Source organism: Gossypium arboreum, chromosome 13, assembly GCF_025698485.1.
Source record: "Gossypium arboreum isolate Shixiya-1 chromosome 13, ASM2569848v2, whole genome shotgun sequence".
NCBI classification, from domain to species: Eukaryota; Viridiplantae; Streptophyta; class Magnoliopsida; order Malvales; family Malvaceae; genus Gossypium; species Gossypium arboreum.
This window is the reverse complement of record NC_069082.1, coordinates 124,580,450-124,601,209: the sequence shown is the minus strand read 5'-3', so window position 1 is coordinate 124,601,209 and position 20,760 is coordinate 124,580,450. Positions and strand designations below refer to the sequence as shown.

Here is a 20,760-nt window from a genome sequence, read left to right as displayed (position 1 = left end):
AAAAAATTTAAACATAAAAAATTTCTTTAAAACAAGTAAGGTATTGTGTTAATAAAATTATATGAATGAAATTAATTTATCACCAAATCATGTACTAAGATAGTAAAAAAGAAGCAAAAACCATCAACATTAGTACGTAAAGTCCAATGCTAAAAATGTCAAAAGTAAATCGCAAATAATAGTTCTGCCCTTACTTTAAAAATATAATTACCCTTATTATTTAATAACAAATTGTATATATTTATAATATATAATATATTTATGTGATTTTTTAATAATATATCAGACCCTTTTATAAGCCCCGAGTTTGACAAAACGGTTCTTACTATATTTACAATAGTTTTTTATTTAAATCTACAAGGGTTGAAGTTTTGAGTGTAAAAAGTTGATAAAATTATTACAGATTCACAATTAAAACTACATGTTAGGACTCTCATAAAAAAGCCAACCTGCAACACAAAACACACCCTATCCGTGTTTTGCCCAAGGTTTTTACAACTATTCAGACTGGTGGGTCACGGAAGATCCATTCGCCTGCATTGCGTTTTCGGTTAAATCCGAGTGCTGATCTTCTTGTTGGCACGGCACCTGATTCCCGGATTTCTTTTTCTCCTTCACTATCACTTGTCTCGGCATCACTTCCAACAGAAAGCTTCCTCCATTCCATACAGATGCAGAAACCTTGAGTATTTGGAAAATCGCATGGAATTCGTATGATAGGAAGATAGGGACTGTGAGTGCCATGGTCGCGACCGTAAAAACGGCTTGAAGTAAAATGTACATCAACAAACGGTTTTGATCCCCGAGCAACCCACTTAAACGCCACCATATGTTGTTTGCTTTCTGAGCTTTTTTAGAAAGTTCCCTATTAAAAAAAGAAATCATCTGAATGAAAATATTCATGGTGAACTGACATAGAGATAATATAGAAAGAGAGAGCAAACCTATAAGAAGTCATGACTTCGGGATCTCTTAGCAGCCTCTGGCGACGTAGCACGTTGACAATGAGGAAATAAAGAACTTGCCAAAGAGTATAAGCAGCTAAGGGAACCCCGAACAGCCAAGTCCATAAGTAAGATTTGTCTTCTACGTAAGGCCATGAAAATCTGTGAGGAGTACCTTCGGGATGCATGGCTTCAAAGGTTGCGGGATTCCACCATCGAATCGTGAAAAAAACAATCCCTGAAAGCAATCGAGAAACATTTGGACATATTATAAACAAATTTAAGCTTGGCCTCTCCTTCAAAAGAGCCTTGACCACTAACTTCTATTGGTGTTCTGCTGCAACACCAACCTGCCATATACCAAATTCCGGGAATTTATACTACTCGCATAGCCATCTAAGGTACAAAGTTTAAACAAGTCTCACAGGCAAGGAATAATAAGACAGTTACTCGGGTCTGTAGTTTCACAATCTAACATGAAACAAAACTCATGGAATGTCTTTCAAGCAGCTCCATTCTGTATGTGATTTTGTTTCAAAATGTCTTATGTTTACATTTGTAGAGGACAGTAGTCTTAGCAAATTATCAAACGAGGCATAAGCAAACTACAACATTACAAAAAGCTGCTACATCCTTCACTCCTTGTTCAACAAAACATTACCAAAAATTTACCCACGGGGCATTTCTTTCAAATGGGAAAATTCGGGTACTTGACATCTTGTCTTTCTTAAACCTTCTTTGAAGGCCGGCATATTGATGCCATAGAGGCAGTTCCCTCTATTTAGAATCAGAAGATCAAATTTATACATAAAAATTGGAACTTTCCATTGAGATCATACATGAACCCTATCAGATGGAAAGTTTAAGCATCTTTTTATGAGCATGGTAAGTTTATATAACATGTCTGCAATCAGCCATAGCTAATGGTATCTTCCACATACAATGTCGAAGGCACAAGTTCAGAAATCAGAACATTTAACAGCCTTGAAATTCAGTTCACCCCTCCCCCTTCCCTTTTGAAAATATCGAAAATTGCTTTATAAAGATTGCAAGTGCAAATAAGGATCGAACATACCCGGCAAAAGATGTATAAGGACGCTTATAATTTTGTCCATGGAACTAAAAACCAAGCTACAACGCCAAACAATGAGCGCCCACGCTAGCGGTCCCTAAAGTAGCATCCAGAAAGAACAAACAAGTTAAAACAATTCATTCACCAATCGAGATATATGTAAGAAACCCAGTACCCCAAATCTTTACCTCAGCAAATGAGAAACAAATCATGAAAAGCTTTTCATTCTTCGGATACAGAAGAAGGTCAACCAAGAAGATTGTGTTGGCATAATAGCAGAAATCCTAACATACACAGAAATGAATCTTTTTTCGATCAGTTTTCCATGCAATCTTCCTATAAATTACTAGAAAAAAGAAGATCAAACCGAACCGGCATAGAACTTACCAGAAGATAATAATGCCATTTCTTAAAACGGTAGTATATCCATCTAAGAGGAACAAAGGTGACATAGAACACACAATATACATAAGGAATATCTTGTGGTCCTGAATCAAAAAATCAAAATCAAAGACAGAACAAAGAACAAAAAGTAACTAATGGATTCAAGAGCCAATACTTTCAGTAATCAATTTTCAAGAATTCAAGGCCGAGTTAACTCACTTGCTCCCAATAGAAAGCAAAACCCTCCAAACCCAAGAACCCCCAAGAGATGAGTCACCTAAGAATCAAAAACCCATGAACAAAACAAGAAAAAACCCGAAAATTTATAACTTCAGATCCATGTTCTTAAATTATAAACATGAAACCCACAGTTTAAGTACCTAAAATAAACATGAATGTAAAGTAAAAAAAAAAAAGTTGAGAAGATTACCTTATTGATAAAGCGCTCATGTTCTTCAGCTTGTTTAGCGATCTTAACAGCTTGTTTCGACAACATTTCCTTCGTTTGAACCGCTTGTTTGGACAAAATCTCCTTCGTTTTCGCCACTTGCTGCATCAAAAAACAAGAACCCAAATCGATCAAATTAAATTAAAACAAATAAAAGCAAATGATAAAACACAAATTTTAATTAAAAAATGAATGAACAATCATACCTCGGCTCGATCTTTGAACCTCCGGTTCACCGTCCCATATAAATCCCCATTCCCATTCATGTCATCCATGAATTCATCGCTGCTCGACATTTTTCTTCCCTTTTGTTTACTGTAAATCCAAGTCAAATTAAAGAACAAAAGAACTTAAAAGAAGGAAAGAGCGAAAGGCAGAGACAAAAGGTGGTAGCTTACCGCCTGATTATATATACATATAATTATAAATAAATAAATTGCTAAAGTGGACTCTAGTTTTTAATATTACTCATTTGTTAATTGAGATTACACTAAAATTACTAAAGTAGGATATGGATTGAAATATAAAATAATTATGTAATAAATTTAAAAATAACTAGTTATGTAATATTAATTTTATTTTTTAGGTTTTATATGATAAATAAAAATACTTTTAAAATAAATGTTTTTATTTAGTAAAAATTAAATTTATATTAATTTTTCAATTGAGTAAAGGTCGATTAATAAGTTACATCAACTTGAATAAATTAATTAACATAAATTATAATTATTTGAAAATTATTATTTATAATTATATTTTTACTTGTAATTTTTTAAAGATATGATTAATAATTTATTTTAAATTTTATAAAGTTAAAATGATATGTGAATTACATGTGACTTGCCAATAAGTTCAAGGTATATAATCATTTCCTAAAGTTGGATCTTATAAGCAGTGGAGGAGCCTGAAATTTATTTGTTGAGGAGAGGTTAAAATTAAATCTTATATCTTTACGATAATAAAAATATATATTATTAAAATAATAAATTTTAAAAATTTTAAATTAAATTTTTATTATTTTTAAAGGATTAAAATATAATTTTATCATTACTAATTTAAAATGTTATAAATTATAAAATGATAATACCTTGGGTTTCACTAAGCTCAACCGATGCTTAAAGAAATTTATAAATTTTTGGTTGATTCGGTTTATTATTTAGTAGTAATTATTTTTTATTTTATTATTTTTAAATTTAATTTAATTTAACTTAAAACCCATAGATACCTTACCTACTCTAAGTAAATGATTAATTAATTTTTCATTTTTTTTTCTAATTTCTAGGAGAAGACTCCTAATTACGTGTGTAATGTAATTGTTTCAATGGTGACATGGAGTTTTTGTTATTGAACGAATGGGTGAAAGGTGTCATGAAACCATTGGGTAAATGGTACATAACACCCAACTGTCAATTGTAGAAAGTTCTAGGGAAGATAAATCTTGCCAGCTGTCGCACTCTGACTTAGCCTTATCTTTGCAAATAGTAAATGGCCGCGTGGATTAAACAATTTGTCCCCCTTTTTTTTTTCTCAATTTGATCTTTCCTGCGTGACTTATGGAGATTTTTAATTCGACAGACAAAACGTAATATAGTCCTCGATATAGAGGAATATTCCCCTTCCCGCGCTTCCATGAGTATGGGCCCAGCCGACTGCATTTAAAAACTTCGCGGTTAAGACTAAGATTTGATGTTATCTTCTTTTCTTTTATTCTAAATTCGAAGGTCACAGTTTCCAATCTTGGAGTTTTTTATTAAAATGGGTTTAAAAATTTTATTATATACCAAAATAAGTTGTCAGATAGATTATTTATAAAAATAAGTTGTTTTTTTTAGTCGCGCCTGTCAGAGAGGCGCGACATAATATTTTAATAATGATTCTTTTAATATTATTATTATTATTATTATTATTATTATTATTAAAAAAAATTCGGGTAAAAAACAAGTCGCGCCTGACCCGTAGGCGCCACATGTGGCGCATGCTACAGGGGCGCCACACCTTGCAGCCTTACCATACACTGTCATTAACTCTTAATCCTCCCCAGTGTATTGTCATGTCAATACAGGGAAGGATGAAAGTAATTTGTATAAGATAAAAATTGGGGACCATATAAGGTCCCCCAAAATGTTCGTGCATCCATGAAGAAGCAAAGAGTGAAAAAAAAAAAAAGAGAAGAAGAAAAAGGTTAGTAATTTTTATAATTATTTTAAAACTAAATTGTTAGTAATTTAGAATTATTTGATAAATTTTTGTGTTTGTAATTATTTTAAAATTAATTTATTAGTAATTTAAGATTATATATTCTAAATTATTTTGTTTAGTTTAATAATGTTAAATTTATTTTGTTAAATAGTTTGTTATAAATAATCTATTTTCGTAAATAATCTATCGACAATCTATTTTCGTATATAATAAATTTTTAAACTCATATTAGTAAAAACCCGAATTTAGCAAAGAAAAGAACTTTTTAAAAAAATTCTAATGAGATGATTATTGACTAATAGCAGAGATTGATTTTGAAGGAAAAGACATGGGTTTTTACCTATTTGGTATAAAAGAATTTATTATATACAAAACTAGATTGTCGGATAGATTATTTACGAAAATAGTTGTGCAATAAAATTATTTTTTAGTAGTGTATTAGTGTATTGTGATTTTTTGATAATGTATTTTAAAAAATGATTAGGTTATATAAATTGTTAGTGTTTAGTGATTTTACTGTATTATGATTTTTAGAAATATATATTTTTTAAGAAAATAATTTTATAGCTATTTTGTGTTAGTAATTAATGATTATAAGTTGTTAGTGTTTATAGTTTAGTGTTTTGTGAATTTTTAATGTAATTTTTATATAATGTAAATTTATATTATTATTTATTTATTTGATAATTTTATTGATTGATTAAAATTTTGATTAAATTTGTTGTTATATAATTTTATAGGTTGTGTGAAAGAAACTACTTAGGTATGTTTCAATTTCAATTATTTTAATTCATATGTTTTTAATCTTTAGATAATTTATATTTATTTTTATTGTATGTAAATGATGGGGAATTATGAGATATTTATCGTATTTTGTTTCTAAAATTTTGAAATAATTTATTGAAAATTTTGAAATAAATTAAATAAATTTAATTTTTTAATTGCGATTTGCGACAAATGGATTCATTGATCGATAATAATAATCACATATCAAGTAACATTAATGAGATGGTAATGAAATTTTTATTTGATAGTCACATTATTTGTTGAACGAAATTATATTGTATTAACTATTTCGTTAATATAATAATGTCAGGTCGAGTACCGCGTATTGAAGGGCCGTATTCATAGTGTAGGGTTTCAGCCGGATGAACGCCTAATACCGTTCTTAGAGTTAGCCGTGTTTAGATCAGCAGCATTGATCTGGGCTTTTAATTTAAGATATGACTTGATTTCTGCCTTAGTAGAGCGATGGCGTCCAGAGATCCACACATTTCATTTGCCGTGCGGGGAGTGCACCATCACGCTAGAGGACGTTGCATTACAGCTGGGGCTCCCCATCGATGGGAACGCAGTCACGGGCGTAAGTTTGATCTCCAGGCCGGCTTGCATTTGCTATGACTTACTTGGACGCTCACCAAATGAGGGAAAATTTGCCACCTTACGGTTTTCATGGCTAAAGGCCAATTTTGAGCATTTGCCGAGTACTGGCACTAAATTAGAGGTTATGCAGGCCGCTCGAGCTTATATTATGCACCTTATAGGAGGTGTACTCATGACGGATACACACGGCAGTGACGTCCACTTGATGTACTTACCGCTACTATCCGATTTGCATAACACGCGTTCATACAGTTGGGGGTCCGCAGTGTTAGCCATTTTGTACCGCGAACTTTTTTGGACGACAGATCCCTCTGCGGTGGACATAGGTGAATGTCTCATACTATTGCAGTTGTGGGCGCTTTATCGGATGCCATTCTTGGCATCCATTAGTCACCAATCATATACATTTCCACTCGTTAATAGGTGATGAATCTTTACGCGTTACAGCAATTAATTGTCTCTTTTTTCAGATTATATTGTTCTAACAATTTGTTTTCATAGATGGAGCACGAATCCAGGTATCGGGAGGTCATACACAGTTCCGATATATTGTCTGATGATTGAGAATATTCTGGAGAGGGAGTAAGTTTTTCTAATATTAATTTTATTTTATTATTTTATCTCACTTGACCCACGTTAATATAAAAATGTTATGAACTGTGCAGTTCATTTGGATGCCATATTTTGTTTCTGAAGTTACAGCTGTTATTCATCGTATGCTCAGGTCTACTCACACTTATGGTGCATTAGCGCACCCCTTATCCATTTTCAGATGGTGGAGTGGCATCATGGCGATCGGGTACTCCGACAGTTCAGTTGTATACAATATATCCCGACACAGCCAGTACGATTGGATGCATAGCTACATGACATGACTAGGAGGGGGAGGCATGGAACTGATTGGGGAGATTAGCATGAACAATATATTACGATGTGGAACAACCGATTTAGTAGGGTACCTCAGATGGATCGTTGTTTGGATCTGCAACCATCGCCACAGTACCTATAGTGGCACTATGAGAAGGGGAAACTATTTTTATTTGGTGGACGGTCGATGGTAGTCCCCCCGCATACGACACGAATTGGGCAGCATTCACCACATCCGCATCATGCACCAGAACCGGAGCCGGAGTCGGAGCCAGAGCCGGAACTACACTCCGGGAATAGTTCTTATCGTCCAGATTTGAAAAGTGATAATTATTTCTCGGGCTCTTCATCCCACGGATATCATTCAGAGTTTGATATCTTCAGCCCACCATCGTACTCCGCTCCTTCCGGCTCGTATCCACCATAGTACTCTGCTCCTTCCAGCTCGTATCCACCACCATACTCTGCTCCTTCTATCTCGTATCCACCACCGTACTCCGCTCCTTCTAGCTCTATCCACCACCGTACTCCACTCCTTCTGGCTCGTATCTATCGACATTCTCTACTCCTCCCGGCTTGTATCCACCACCATACTCTACTCCTCCAGAGTCGTATCTACCTTCGTTCTCTACTCCCTCCAACTTGAGTTCATCATTGCATTTGATATGGATGAAGAGAACGTTGATTGTCGAAATCGTCCGCAATGTGAACGTTGAACTCCAAAAAGATATACCCCTAGAACGACACCATCAAACCATCAATTTTAAGGGGTTTTGTAATATAAATAACTTCATATTTATGTAAGAATTTTATTTGGCATTTTATTTATGAATTTAAGGGTGAATTTTGGAATTACTTGGTTAAAGTATATAATAAGAAAAAAAAGAGTAGTATTAAAAAGTAATCAATTTTAAAATACTTAAAAATTAAAGAGACAAGACTTTTTCTTTCATTAAGCAATGAACAACTTGTAATGAACAATATCTCAATTTATATTCGATCGCGATGATTGTCCAGTGTGGTAGTTTCGGAGAGGGCATTTACTCCGATTATGACCTGCTACTCTGCATAATCCACACAGCTTCCCGTCGGATTTCTCTCTAATGTCCATTTTGTTACGAATTCTGGATGATTGCGGACGACCTTTCGGGTTCCTACGCAACCCTTTGTCTGGGATAAGCTCAAAGTTCATTCGAGGAACCTCCCAAGTAGATAAGTCAGGAAGCACGGGAAATTCATTCTCCCATACACGCAACGTGCGTTCAAGGGTGTACACTTCATCGATAAATTGATCTACATTAAGCGAGACTTTAGCACAAGCTGCCACGATATGTGCACAAGGATAATGAAGTGTCTGGAACTTCCTGCAATCGCAGCGTCTATTTCGGAGATCAACTCCATAGGACCTAGGTGGTATACCGGGTCGACGGCCGATGGTCTCTATAACGTGAAACGTTTCATTACGTCGTGAATATACTTCTACATTCATTGACCTCGCCATCCGACGGTTTGCAACCATTGCATCTCTAACATGTTCGACAAAAAGTGTCCTGGCTCCATCTGGTTGACTTGTTGCTAACCCATTCTTGGCATCAAGGTAGCCAACTTGTAGAATGTAGCTGCGAATACAGATGAAATTGGAAGATGTCGCATTTTGAACAACACAGTGTTGATCCCCTCAACCAAGTTTGTGGTCATTTGACTATAACGAAAGCCCTCGTCAAAACTTTAAGCCCATTGCCATGGCTCCATGCTACTCAACCATTGTCGGAAAGATGTGTTCGTCTAACCTTCCATGTCACTCTCAAGTCGAGTCATCCTCTGCCAAAAAATGTGTGGTTCTAGCTCGTAAGCTGTGTATGTATTAAGAAGATATAAGTTAAGTTACAGTCTCGCCACAAAAAAAATGTATCTTATATATTGAAATGATAAGGTTATTCTTTACCCATTTTCACAAATTGTCTCTTCCAATCTGCATTCTTATAATCTCGATGAAAGTTAGCCGCAATGTGCCATATGCAGTAAACTGATCTCCATGGCGCACCAGAACGCCTAATGGTGGCAATTAATCATTTCCCTCTATCGGAGATGATGCAAATATTATCATTACTAATTACATACCTTCGCAGATTTGTAAGAAAGAATTCCCACGACTCCATGTTTTCTTTATCTACGATGGCAAATGCAATCGGTAGCATGTTCTTGTTCCCGTCTTGAGCAATCGTAATAAGTAAGATTTGTGTATATTTACCGTATAGCCATGTCCCATCTACTTGCACAAATGGCTTACAGTGGGGAAATGCACGCACACATGGATCAAATGTCCAAAACATCCGTTGGAATATTCTTTTACCAGATTGTCGTTGCTCATCTGGGCCATAATAAGGTCGTGTCTGTAACTCAATGACAGTCCCCGGTACGTTCTCCCTAATTGCTGCAATCCATCCCTGTTACTCATTGTACGATGCATCGAAATCTCCGTACAATTGCTCCATTGCCATCTGTTTAGCTATCCATGCCTCGGTATGATACTCGATACTGGAATCGTACCTATATTTCGGCAATTAATACTGAAACTTTAATGGTCAGCATGTTTTCAACCATTGGCATGATGCATGTACAAATAGTTTTCGAATCAAGTTTTCGATGATCTTCTATCATTCGTGTTGAAGTACATGCGTGAGGCCAACAAATTTTTGTATCTCCCACATCTGAGACTTCTGGATAAATGCAGCTCGTATCCTCCAATTGCAGCCTTCTGTCGACTTCCAACACTCTCCAATATATAATGTCGGTTTAGACTTGACGACTTTGTAGTCCACTGATATATTCATACTATACCGTTTAATGGCAAATACGCACTCTTCCCTACTTTTGAATCTCTGGCCCACGAACAACTCCTAAAGATCAGAATATATGGCCATCTGGTGAGCAGGTAGTATCTCAAGGTACTCCGGGAACTCGACTGCATGTGCCGCATCAGGGTCTATCCGAGACATGTGTGCCCCAGGATTATTGTGTATCACAATACGACGGATCTAGTTCCCGACTAAAGACGTATTAATGTTTCCATTCTCGTTCACGCCTTCATCGTCAATATCACCTGGGACATCATCCACGTCGGGATCACTATTAATATCGACTTCATAATCAGAAGGATCACTACTTCAGTATACATCATCACCACCCACATCAATCTCGGGTGTAGCATTAATATCAATATCGATCCCATGTGTAGTTGATTGACTACCAACGTATGATATCGGAACCACCATATACGGCTCTTGGGGTCCATCTTTTTCACCTAATGGAGTTGGATCTTCTATTGACTCCACAACAGCTAACTCAGTAAATAAGTGAATCGGTGCATTTTGGTTGCTATGGCAGTAAAGAACGACCATTGTATCCACATCTTCATCGTCTACAAGTTCCATTTCGGTAAATTTTATGGGATCCATCGAAACTAGAAACTTGTAGAAAATTTTCGAGATCCTTCTCCCACAACGTCTATAAATTTTTTCACTAATTTTTTCCTTCATATCATCAAACGAGATATTTCTATTAAATCTCATTGCAACTTGTTTGCGGCATTCAAAAATACATCTGACGCTTGTTGTCAAAATTTCTCCATCAAAATAAACGCATACGAAAAATTTGTTCTCCATCTTCAATACTAGATCTGTTAAAAAAAGTTCAAAATTCTCAAAATTTTCAAAATTTTTGATGCAAAAATTTTCATCCAGAACCTAACAAACAAAATTATTTATCCAACAAAATAATATTAAATAATAAAATTTTTAACAAGTTTCTACATTCTATTTAAAAATAAATAAATTAAAGCACCTTATTTTTCTTCTTCTTCTTTTCCTTTCTTCCCTTCTTCTTTCTCTCTTTTTTCTTCTGCTAATTTTTTTTACTAGTTTTTTTGCTCATGGTTTCCAGGGAAGGGGTATATATAGGGGAAACGGGTTGCGCCTAACGAGGAGGCACCACATGTTGCCCCTACCTGACAGGCGCGATATGTTGAGCCTGTCAGGTAAGCGCGACATGTCGTGCCTACTCAGGAGGCTCAACCATATTTTATCGTATTTCCGTATATAATAAATTTTTTTATACGAAATAGGTAAAATACCGTAAAAATACTAAACACTAACAATTTATATAACCAAATCATAAATTACTAATAAAATAGCTATAAAAATATTTTTTTAAAATACATTATCAAAAATCACAATACACTAATACATTACTAAAAATAATTTTATTGCACAACCATTTTAGAAATTAATTTTATTGCACCAACATTTACAAATTTTATTTCCTCAAACTCTAATACTATATAAACCTTTCACCATATCATCTTTTTCCATTCAATTTTGTCCGTCTTTTCTAATTTTTATTCTCAATCTCTTTTACTTTCAATTTTCTAGTCTCTAGACTTCTAAAATTTCTAAATTATTTTCTTTACAGTTGCAAATTATTTAAAACAAAATATTTAACAAAATAAATTTAACATTATTAAACTAAACAAAATAATTTAGAATATATAATCTTAAATTACTAATAAATTAATTTTAAAATAATTACAAACACAAAAATTTATCAAATAATTCTAAATTACTAACAATTTAATTTTAAAATAATTATAAAAATTACTAATTTTTTCTTCTTCTTTCTTTTTCTTCTTCTTTTTTCTTTTTCTCTCTTTGCTCCTGGAGTGTGATGGGACTGCAGGGTGTGGCGCCCCTGCAGCAGGGGCCACATATCGCGCCTACTGGTCAGGCACGACCCGTTTTTTACCCGAATTTTTTTAAATAAAATAATAATAATAATAAATATTAAAAAAATTATTATTAAAATATTATGTCCCGCCTCTCTGACAGGCGCGACTAAAAAAAACAACTTATTTTCGTAAATAATCAATCTGACAACCTATTTTGGTAGATAATAAAATTTTTAAACCCATATTAGTAAAAAAACCCCAATCTTGCTATTGAAAAGGGCTTTTCATGAATATCAATAAAAGGTATATATTCAATTTTTTGGGCTAATGAGATAAATACGTCATTTTTTAAAATTAATTAGGGATTTAAGTTTTTTTTTAATTTAAGGAAATAAGTTGATTTTGGAGAGAGAAGCAAAAAACGTGTTCCGAATGAAGTATTTTCTCACTTTCAAATTTTTTTTTGTTAGGTGTTGGAAATATGGAGAAAGAAATTTATTTATGTTTGTGATTGAGAGAGACATTGTGATAGTTTTAAGGCATATTTAAGTTTATGATGATGTGATAGTGCTCGAAGACTCACGCATTTCATCTATCATGTGGGGATGTAGCACCCCCTACCCGTATTCTGAGCCTAGAATAGGGTACGAGGCATTACCAAACTTAATATGATCAATCATGTAAAAAAAATCAGCCATAAAATTTTTTCTAAATTAAAAACTTTCATACATATGTTTAATGTCCCTTATATGGGCTTACGGGGCCTAAAACTTACATTCAGGGTGGTTCGGGACCAAACCATAAACATATAAAACTTTTGCAACACTTAGAAAATTTTTACACTTTAGAGAGTCACACGTTCGTGTTTTCAACCCGTGTAACTCTCTGTTTATAACTTCATCACCCTTGTCAGTCGTTCACTTCATATAAATAACAAGAAACGTGTATGGGCTTAAGCCTCATTCAATTATATTTCTCATATATATACACAATTTCACGTTATGTAATCATACAACATATATCAGCCATATCTCGTAATCTAAATATATTTTCATAACAACTTATCTTGATTTAAGACTATTTCATATTTAAGCTTAAATAACTAAAGTATTTGAAATATCATCTTTATGCAAATAGTACACATGATGTATATAATTCTATAATTATGAATAAACACATTTATCAAACATTTTCCATATTCATATATCAATGTCTCATGTCTCCATATATCAATAACCGTCATTTTCATGAATTCCGAGTTCAATTTCATAATTATTTATCTCGTGTTCAATTTATTCCATATCGGAATTTTATTCATTAAAACATTTGAATTATCAATACATATGGACAATACATTCAAGATGAACAATTATACAATCACAAATGAATTCATTTATCAACCAAGTTCTATACTTGTATCTTATCAACTTGTACTTCCTTGTATCACATAGTTCCATGTAACACTTACCAAACTTTGTCAAATTAGTGAACGTCTTACGGAATTGAGTACTTCGTTTTCTCGATGCCATAGTTCAACTATGGTCTTACACATTTTCACATAATGATGCCATAGCCCAGCTATGGTCGTACACATATTCATATATCGATGCTATAGCCCAGCTATGGTCGTACACGAATCACATATCTCACTGATGCCATATCCCAGATATGGTCTTATACGGAAATCACTTGTCACTTGTAGCCGAAGCTACTACTATTCACTGATCAGGTAGCCGGAGCTACCATTTTTCACTGATCAGGTAGCTGGAGCTACCACTTTTCACTGATCAGGTAGCCGGAGCTACCACTTTTGACTGATCAGGTAGCCGGAGCTACCACTTTTCACTGATCACGTAGCAGAAGCTACCACTTTTCACCTGTCATTTGTCATTGATCAGATAAGCGTAGCCGAAACTATCACTTATCACTTTCACTTTTCCTTGATCAGATAAGTGTAGCCGAAGCTATCACTTATCACTTGTTGCCATGGTCCAACCATGGTCTTTTCCTTCAATTCATCTTGTCATCGAATCGAAATGCTCAATTTGATCATTTATTCAATTTTCATGCTTTTACATTATTCACGATTTTATCATCAATACATATGAAATAACACATCATGAAATTCATAAAATTAACAAATAATCACTAAAATTTAGCCATATAAACTCACAAGTTCAATTTTTGTATTATAACGATAATCATAATTTCATAATAAATATACCAAATAAAACATTATATCATTTCTAATCAAACACTTATCGATTATAATCGGGCATGTGATCAATTTATACACGAGTCATTCATATATTTTTGTATATTTTCCTCCTCCTCCTCTCCATCCACATCCTTAGTATAAACAACACACTTGTAGTTAACATTATCCATAATTTTCACTATCTACTTATGTGAATATTCAAGCTGTCCATCTGTGTCATAGTCACTAAATTATTTTTATCTTGAGCTACAGAACTCAAAATTAAGATCCATAAATTTTTCCAGAAACTAGACTCATATGTATTCTTACAATAAAAATTTCTTAATTTTTGGTTGGGCCAATTAATACAGTTTATTCATTGAAATCTCCCCTGTTCTGCTGTCTGACAGTTCCGACCCTTCTTCACTAAAAATTAATTATCTTCTCGTACAAGATTCGAATGATGTTCTAGTTTGTTTCTATTGAAAATAGACTCATTAAGGATTCTAAAAATATAAATTTAAGCCTCTAATTATTTTTATCAAATTTTTTATGATTTTCCAAATTCAAAACAGGGGAACCCGAAATCATTCTGACCTTGTCTCACAAAAGTTATTGTATCTCATGATTTACAATTCCATTGCTTACATAATTTCTTTTATAGGAAACTAGACTCAATAAGCTTTAATTTCATATTTTATTCATCCTCTAATTAGATTTCTAAAATTTTTGGTGATTTTTCAAAGTTAAACTACTGCTGCTGCCCAAAACAGTTTTAGTGCAAAATGTTGATTTCTATTTTACCCCAAATTTCACAATTCATACAATTCAGTCCTTGCTCAATTAACCCCTCAATTAAGATAATTTTCTCAATTAATACTTTTTCTAGACATTATAAGTTATTTCATAACTATTGAAATTCATAATTTCCACATAAAACTCTAACTTCAAACTCTTTTACAATTAGGTCTCAAACATTCACTTTCTATTCAATTCTTTCAATAAAATCAGAATATAAACAATTTAAAGCTCTAATTCCATGCCAAATCATCATATACTTCCAGTACTCATCCATAAAAACTTCAAAAATTAGACATGGAATCAAAAACTAATGAAATAGTAAGTTGGACCCAATTGTAAAAGTCCAAAAACATAAAAATTTCAAGGAGAAAGCAAGAATTAAACTTACATGAAGCTATAGTATGAATACCAGCTTGAACCCTCCTCCATGGCTGTTTTTCAGCTGATGAATATGAAGAGAAATGAAGAGAATTCCAGATACTCCAATTTAGTCCCATTTTTATTTAGCCAATTTTGTCAATTTTCCAATTTTGACCTTATTTCACCCATTCCCTGATTTTTCTCAGCTATTGCCGCACAAAATATCTCATTTGGGCTTATTTTCACTTTAGGTCCTTCCTCATTTGACAATTGAGCTATTTAATTCTTTTCGCAACTTTTACACCCTTTTCAATTTAGTACTTTTTATTTAATTAACCACCCAAACGTCAAAATTTTCTGACTAAATTTTGTTACTACCTCACCAACACTCCATAAATATTTCTAAATATATTTATGGCTCGATTTATGAAGTCGAGGTCTCGATACCTCATTCTCGACCCAATTTACCTAATTAATTCTTTTAAATCACCAAATTCACTAATTTAAAAATGCTTTTATATTCACATTTGACTCATAGGTATTAATTTATTAAATTTTCAACTCACCTGTCAGATTTAGTGATCTCAAATCTCTATTCCTGATACCAATGAAAATCAGGCAGTTACAGTGGATGAAACTATTACCTTAGAAGATGTCACGTTGCAACTCGAGCTCTCAATTCATCGTGGTTATACGGTCACGAGTTGAAGTATAACTAAGGTTCCCAGTTGATAGTAGCTATGCAGTCATAAGTTCAAGTATAACTCGAGCTCCAGTTGACGATTATTATGCGATCACAGGTTCAAATTTCATGCCACTAGAAGATGGTGTTTTATAAACCTCATACATAAGTCATAATCATAGAGAGGAAAAAGGGTTTTCCAGTATAATTAACTTATTCTTTTTCTTCATTTCCATCTCCATCAAAGTAGTATCCTTAATCTCATTGTCCGAAACTTGTAACAGAGTTGGGAACATTAAGACTTTTAGAGGGAGTAATTGTGAAGGTGGAGAAAAAGTTGAAACTCAACTATGGACGACAGTGGTTTGTTGTTATTAATAAGTTTTTTAATCACAATAATCGTTGTCGCCTCGAGTCTCGTTTTAGTTTTTCTCCACTGCCACAATCACTCCCCCTAAAAGTCTTATTACCCCCAACTCTGTCATAGGTTATGGACATCTTCTAATGTAATGGTTTCATCCCCACACGGGAAATGAAATGTGTGGGTCTTCGAGCGTCACCCCATCACCATGAATTCAAACATACCTTAAAACTATCACAATGTCTCTCTCAAACACAAATACAAAATAATCTCTCTCCCTAAATTTTTGAGCACCTAACAAAAAAAAAAACAACTTCGAGCTTGAATTTTTTTTTCTAAGGGACATTGGGTGAGAGAGCTGATGGAGTATGAAAGCAAAACCCCCCTTTATATAGGCAATCGAGGGGGAAATTTTTTTTAAAAAAATAAATTATGTGAGAGCGCATGACCGTCTAAGATTCTAGGGATGGGATGTTTGAAAATTATCTCGAGATTCCAGAATTCTAAATTCTTTTCGTGAGATTCTATGTTAGGGATAGGGTTGAAAATGTATGGGAAGAAAATGCTTCCTACAGAAGGCATTTTCAGTTGAGGTGGCAACAAAGACACTGAAAGTGTGCATTGTTGGAGGCATTTTCTTCCCACATATTTTTACCCCCTGAACTCTAACCCTAAACTCGAGATTCTCAGGCTCGAGAATTCTGAATAAAATTTAAAAATTACATCCTAAATTTGAAAATCTCTTCTAACAAAAAGCGTTTTTTAAAAACTATTTAGACTTTTCAAGAAAATGCTTCTTGTTAGAAATATTTTTTAAACTTGTCATGGCCAATCTTTTTCAACATTTTGAAGTTATGTTTGATATCAGGGGTAGTATTTCCTATAAAATGAATGAATTTTGTTAATAGTTCCATCTTGACATTTTGAGCAAATTATTTTTATAATGAAATTTGCATAAGAAAAAGATTGTTTATGTTAAAAATTTGAATTTCAAAACCAATCTAACAAAGTAAATTAGTTCAAGTAAGTGTCATTTGAATTTAGATAAAGTTTACTCATTTTTCTATATAATCTTTTGGTTTTAAACATGTGAAACAAGTTCTTTTGTTGAAGACGAGTCGTTGAAGATGAGTACATGAATTAGAGTCATTATTTATTATGACGGTCAAATTTTTGACATTAAAATTGGTGTCGTTTTTGTATTAACCTAATCTACAGTTGACTTTTAACCAGAGCATAAAATTGCACGAGCTTTGGTAAAAAATTAGAAGGAAAGTGGCAACTTTAAGCCGAAGAAGAATTTCGAGCTTGAAATATAAATATCTAAAATCCCTGGACCCCGTTAGATATGATATATTTGAGCTAATAGGCGACATGAAGGTCAAGGCGATGCTTGATTCGCATTGGTCTAGTGGAAATGTTATACTAGAGTTATATGTCCACTTTGTCGATGTTGATGAAGGTGCTCTGAGTTCGACAACAGTTATAGTTAATGCCTATCAGGAACAAGAAGCAGAAAGTCCAACCACATGGTTGTGTGATAGGTTGACAACATTGTTACAAAGCTCCTATCAAGAAATGTCAGAATCATCAATGGGAAGGCATTCATTTGTTTCAGCATTTGATTTCAACTTTGACGTACAGTTCGTCCAATAGGTGGGGTTAGTTGGTAACCTGAACTTCAACATATATGCACGACATTTTGTAAGTGCTTTTGATTCAACTTCTAAACACCGATGTTTTATGTTGGAAAACCTTGTACGAATATGCCATCAAGTTACACCGGTGGACAATTTGCAAGTGATTTTGGTTATAAAGAAGAGATATATTTTACATCCTAAAGGGGCTATAATTGGAGATACCATTGTTTCTGGTACAAAAGTTCCTATAAAAATGGGAAATGCCCTACCTTTGAGTGCGGTTTGAACTATTGATTTACATAATTGGAAAGAACCAATTAGGTTTACGACAAAACTTAAAAATCGATCACTAATCCAATTTGAGTACCTCTACAGGATAGACCTCAACATAAAACTGAAGAGCAACGGCAGCAAGTTGTTGAGTTCAGTAGTTCCTCATATAAAATTATTGACTCTAGAGATACGGTTTACAAGAACAAGTGATATACTCCTTACAAGCTACACCGGTGAAGAGGCATCCAACCCTAGACAATGTAACTAAGGTTGATAACGAAGAGAGATCTGAAATCAATAATGATCCAATTCGAGAGTTCGGGCCGAGTGATTAAGAAATTACATTATTTTTTGAACCATAAGAGAGTGATTCTGACGATGAAGGTCTAGACAATGTTGAAGGAACTCATTCGGATTTCACAACAAATGCACCTCCACCCCACATGCTTAATGTCAACCTTGATACTAAAAATGGGTTAAAATTTATGAAACTTCCTCATAAAAAGATCAGTTGCTGCAAATTCTTTACAAACAAAAAACATTGGATTCCACTTACTAACAAAAACTTTGTGAAACTTCTTTAGAACCTTCCATCCTTTCCAAACAAATTAGACTACAATTTACTTAAATATATTTGCCAAAATTCCACCGAAGTGAAACAGTTTATTTTTAAAACACTGTAGCCTTAAAATTATAATATTATTACTTTTTGGTGCACAAACCACAATTACTAAAATCATTACTGAATTTGATATAAACAAATAACATTTTTAAACATTTAGAAAATTAATTAGTATGGTATTGTACTAATAATATGGTATTAAATATATAATTTTATAATTTTATAAATTAATTTAATGTATTAAATGTATATATTATTATAAATAATATTTCTTTGAACAATTTTATTATACATTTTGATTATATCTATTTTTTTATTCAATGCCTAGAACTATTCATAGGCCATATTCAATCCATAATAATATTTTTCAATACGTTCAAACTAAACCTGAGGCCCAACCGAAATGTGGGAGGGTTTGGACAAAAATATAAGCCCGAAAAATGGGCTTGGATAAAAAAAATAAGGTCCGTTTAAAAAATAGATTGGGCCTTGGGTAATGCATTTTTCACTCGAGCCCGGCCCGACCCGAATCTACTAAAGGATAAAAAAATCTATTTTTTTAAATATTATTTTCTTATTGTTTTCTCCCTATTTTGCTACCATTTTATTATTATGTTGCTACTATTTTGTTGTTATTGTTTGAATATTGTATAAAACTTATTTTATTATTAATTTTGTTATTATTTTAAAGATATTTGTTAATTTTGTTATTATTTTAGAGACATTTGCTTGTTGAGTTGCATCTATCTTAATCTTATTTAAGTATACATTTTTTAAAAATTTATTTTCAATTTGTTGGGAAATATTTATTTTGATGTTTTTAGTATTTTTGATTGTATTATATATTTTTAAAATAATATAAAATTAATATAAAAATTAATCTGAGCGGGTCAGGTCGGGCTCGAGTTTTAGCATTTTTATCTGGGTTCGACTTGGGCAAAATTTTAGGACCATTTTTCGGCCTGGGCCCTAACAAACTGGTCTGAATTTTTAGTTGAGCCCGACTTAGCCCATGCTCACATCTAGTTAGAACCCACATTCTCTTACATTGATAACAATGACTATACTAATTGAACTAAAACTTAATCAATCTATAAATAATATTTCTAAAAAAGTGATATAAATAATATTTCTAGAAAAGTGATATAGAAACAAAATCTTAAAATAAATTCAAAATTTGCTTTTGCTTCTCATGGAGGATTTTCTAAAACTTTCTCAATCCTCATGTGCATTGGAAAGGAAAGTAAATATTCCAAAATTAGGTAACGCGGGAATAAAAGCTACCAAAATTATCATAAATAAAATATATTGTATATTTAAAATAAATTAATTATGTAAAATATAAGTTTTAAAGTAATGCTTTTCTTTTCTTTAAGGTACTGTGTTTTTTAAAGTTAATAATAATATTTAAAGAAAGATAACTATTTTTAAAATAATATAAAATTTAAGATATATAAATATTCATTATTTTTAATAATAATAAAAACCAATTGAATATGCTCTCTCAACATTTAAAGAAAAAAGGAATATGCTCTCTCTATATTGAACTCCTTTTGTAAAGTTAGCTGCTCAACAATAACGTCACGTTATTTCCATGCAACGCAAGTAAAGTATTTTGATAATTTAATAAGTAAATTAGATCAAAAAATAAATTGGGTTTAATTTTTTACTTTTTATCTTTTTTATTATTAAAAATTAGTTTTTATGCTTCAACATGATGTACACGTGGCATGTCATATGTTATTGTCTAGTTATTTTATCAATTATACCAATTTTTACAATATAAATAAATGAAATTTTTAAC

General features: G+C 32.8%; 1 protein-coding gene across 1 annotated transcript; it reads right to left on the bottom strand.

Moving 5' to 3' along the window:
• Nucleotides 1-306: 306 nt before the first annotated feature.
• Nucleotides 307-3,267, bottom strand: LOC108461675 (glycerophosphocholine acyltransferase 1). The gene is made up of 8 exons (XM_017761578.2): nt 3,055-3,267; nt 2,831-2,950; nt 2,620-2,677; nt 2,404-2,504; nt 2,205-2,300; nt 2,020-2,113; nt 945-1,182; nt 307-865 (listed from the first exon to the last, which is right to left on the bottom strand). Exons 1-8 carry the CDS (start codon nt 3,142-3,144, stop codon nt 499-501), a joined length of 1,164 nt encoding a protein of 387 aa, XP_017617067.1. The 5' UTR covers nt 3,145-3,267; the 3' UTR covers nt 307-498.
• Nucleotides 3,268-20,760: the final 17,493 nt, after the last annotated feature.

Excerpts from the sequence above, each read along its gene's own strand:
- LOC108461675 (XM_017761578.2), bottom strand. The coding sequence starts at position 3,144 with ATGTCGAGCAGCGATGAATTCATGGATGACATGAATGGGAATGGGGAT. Across the intron at positions 2,678-2,830 it reads ATGAGCGCTTTATCAATAAG|GTGACTCATCTCTTGGGGGT; the intron begins GTAATCTTCTCA and ends TTTGATTCTTAG. Across the intron at positions 1,183-2,019 it reads CCTTATACATCTTTTGCCGG|GGATTGTTTTTTTCACGATT; the intron begins GTATGTTCGATC and ends GATTGCTTTCAG.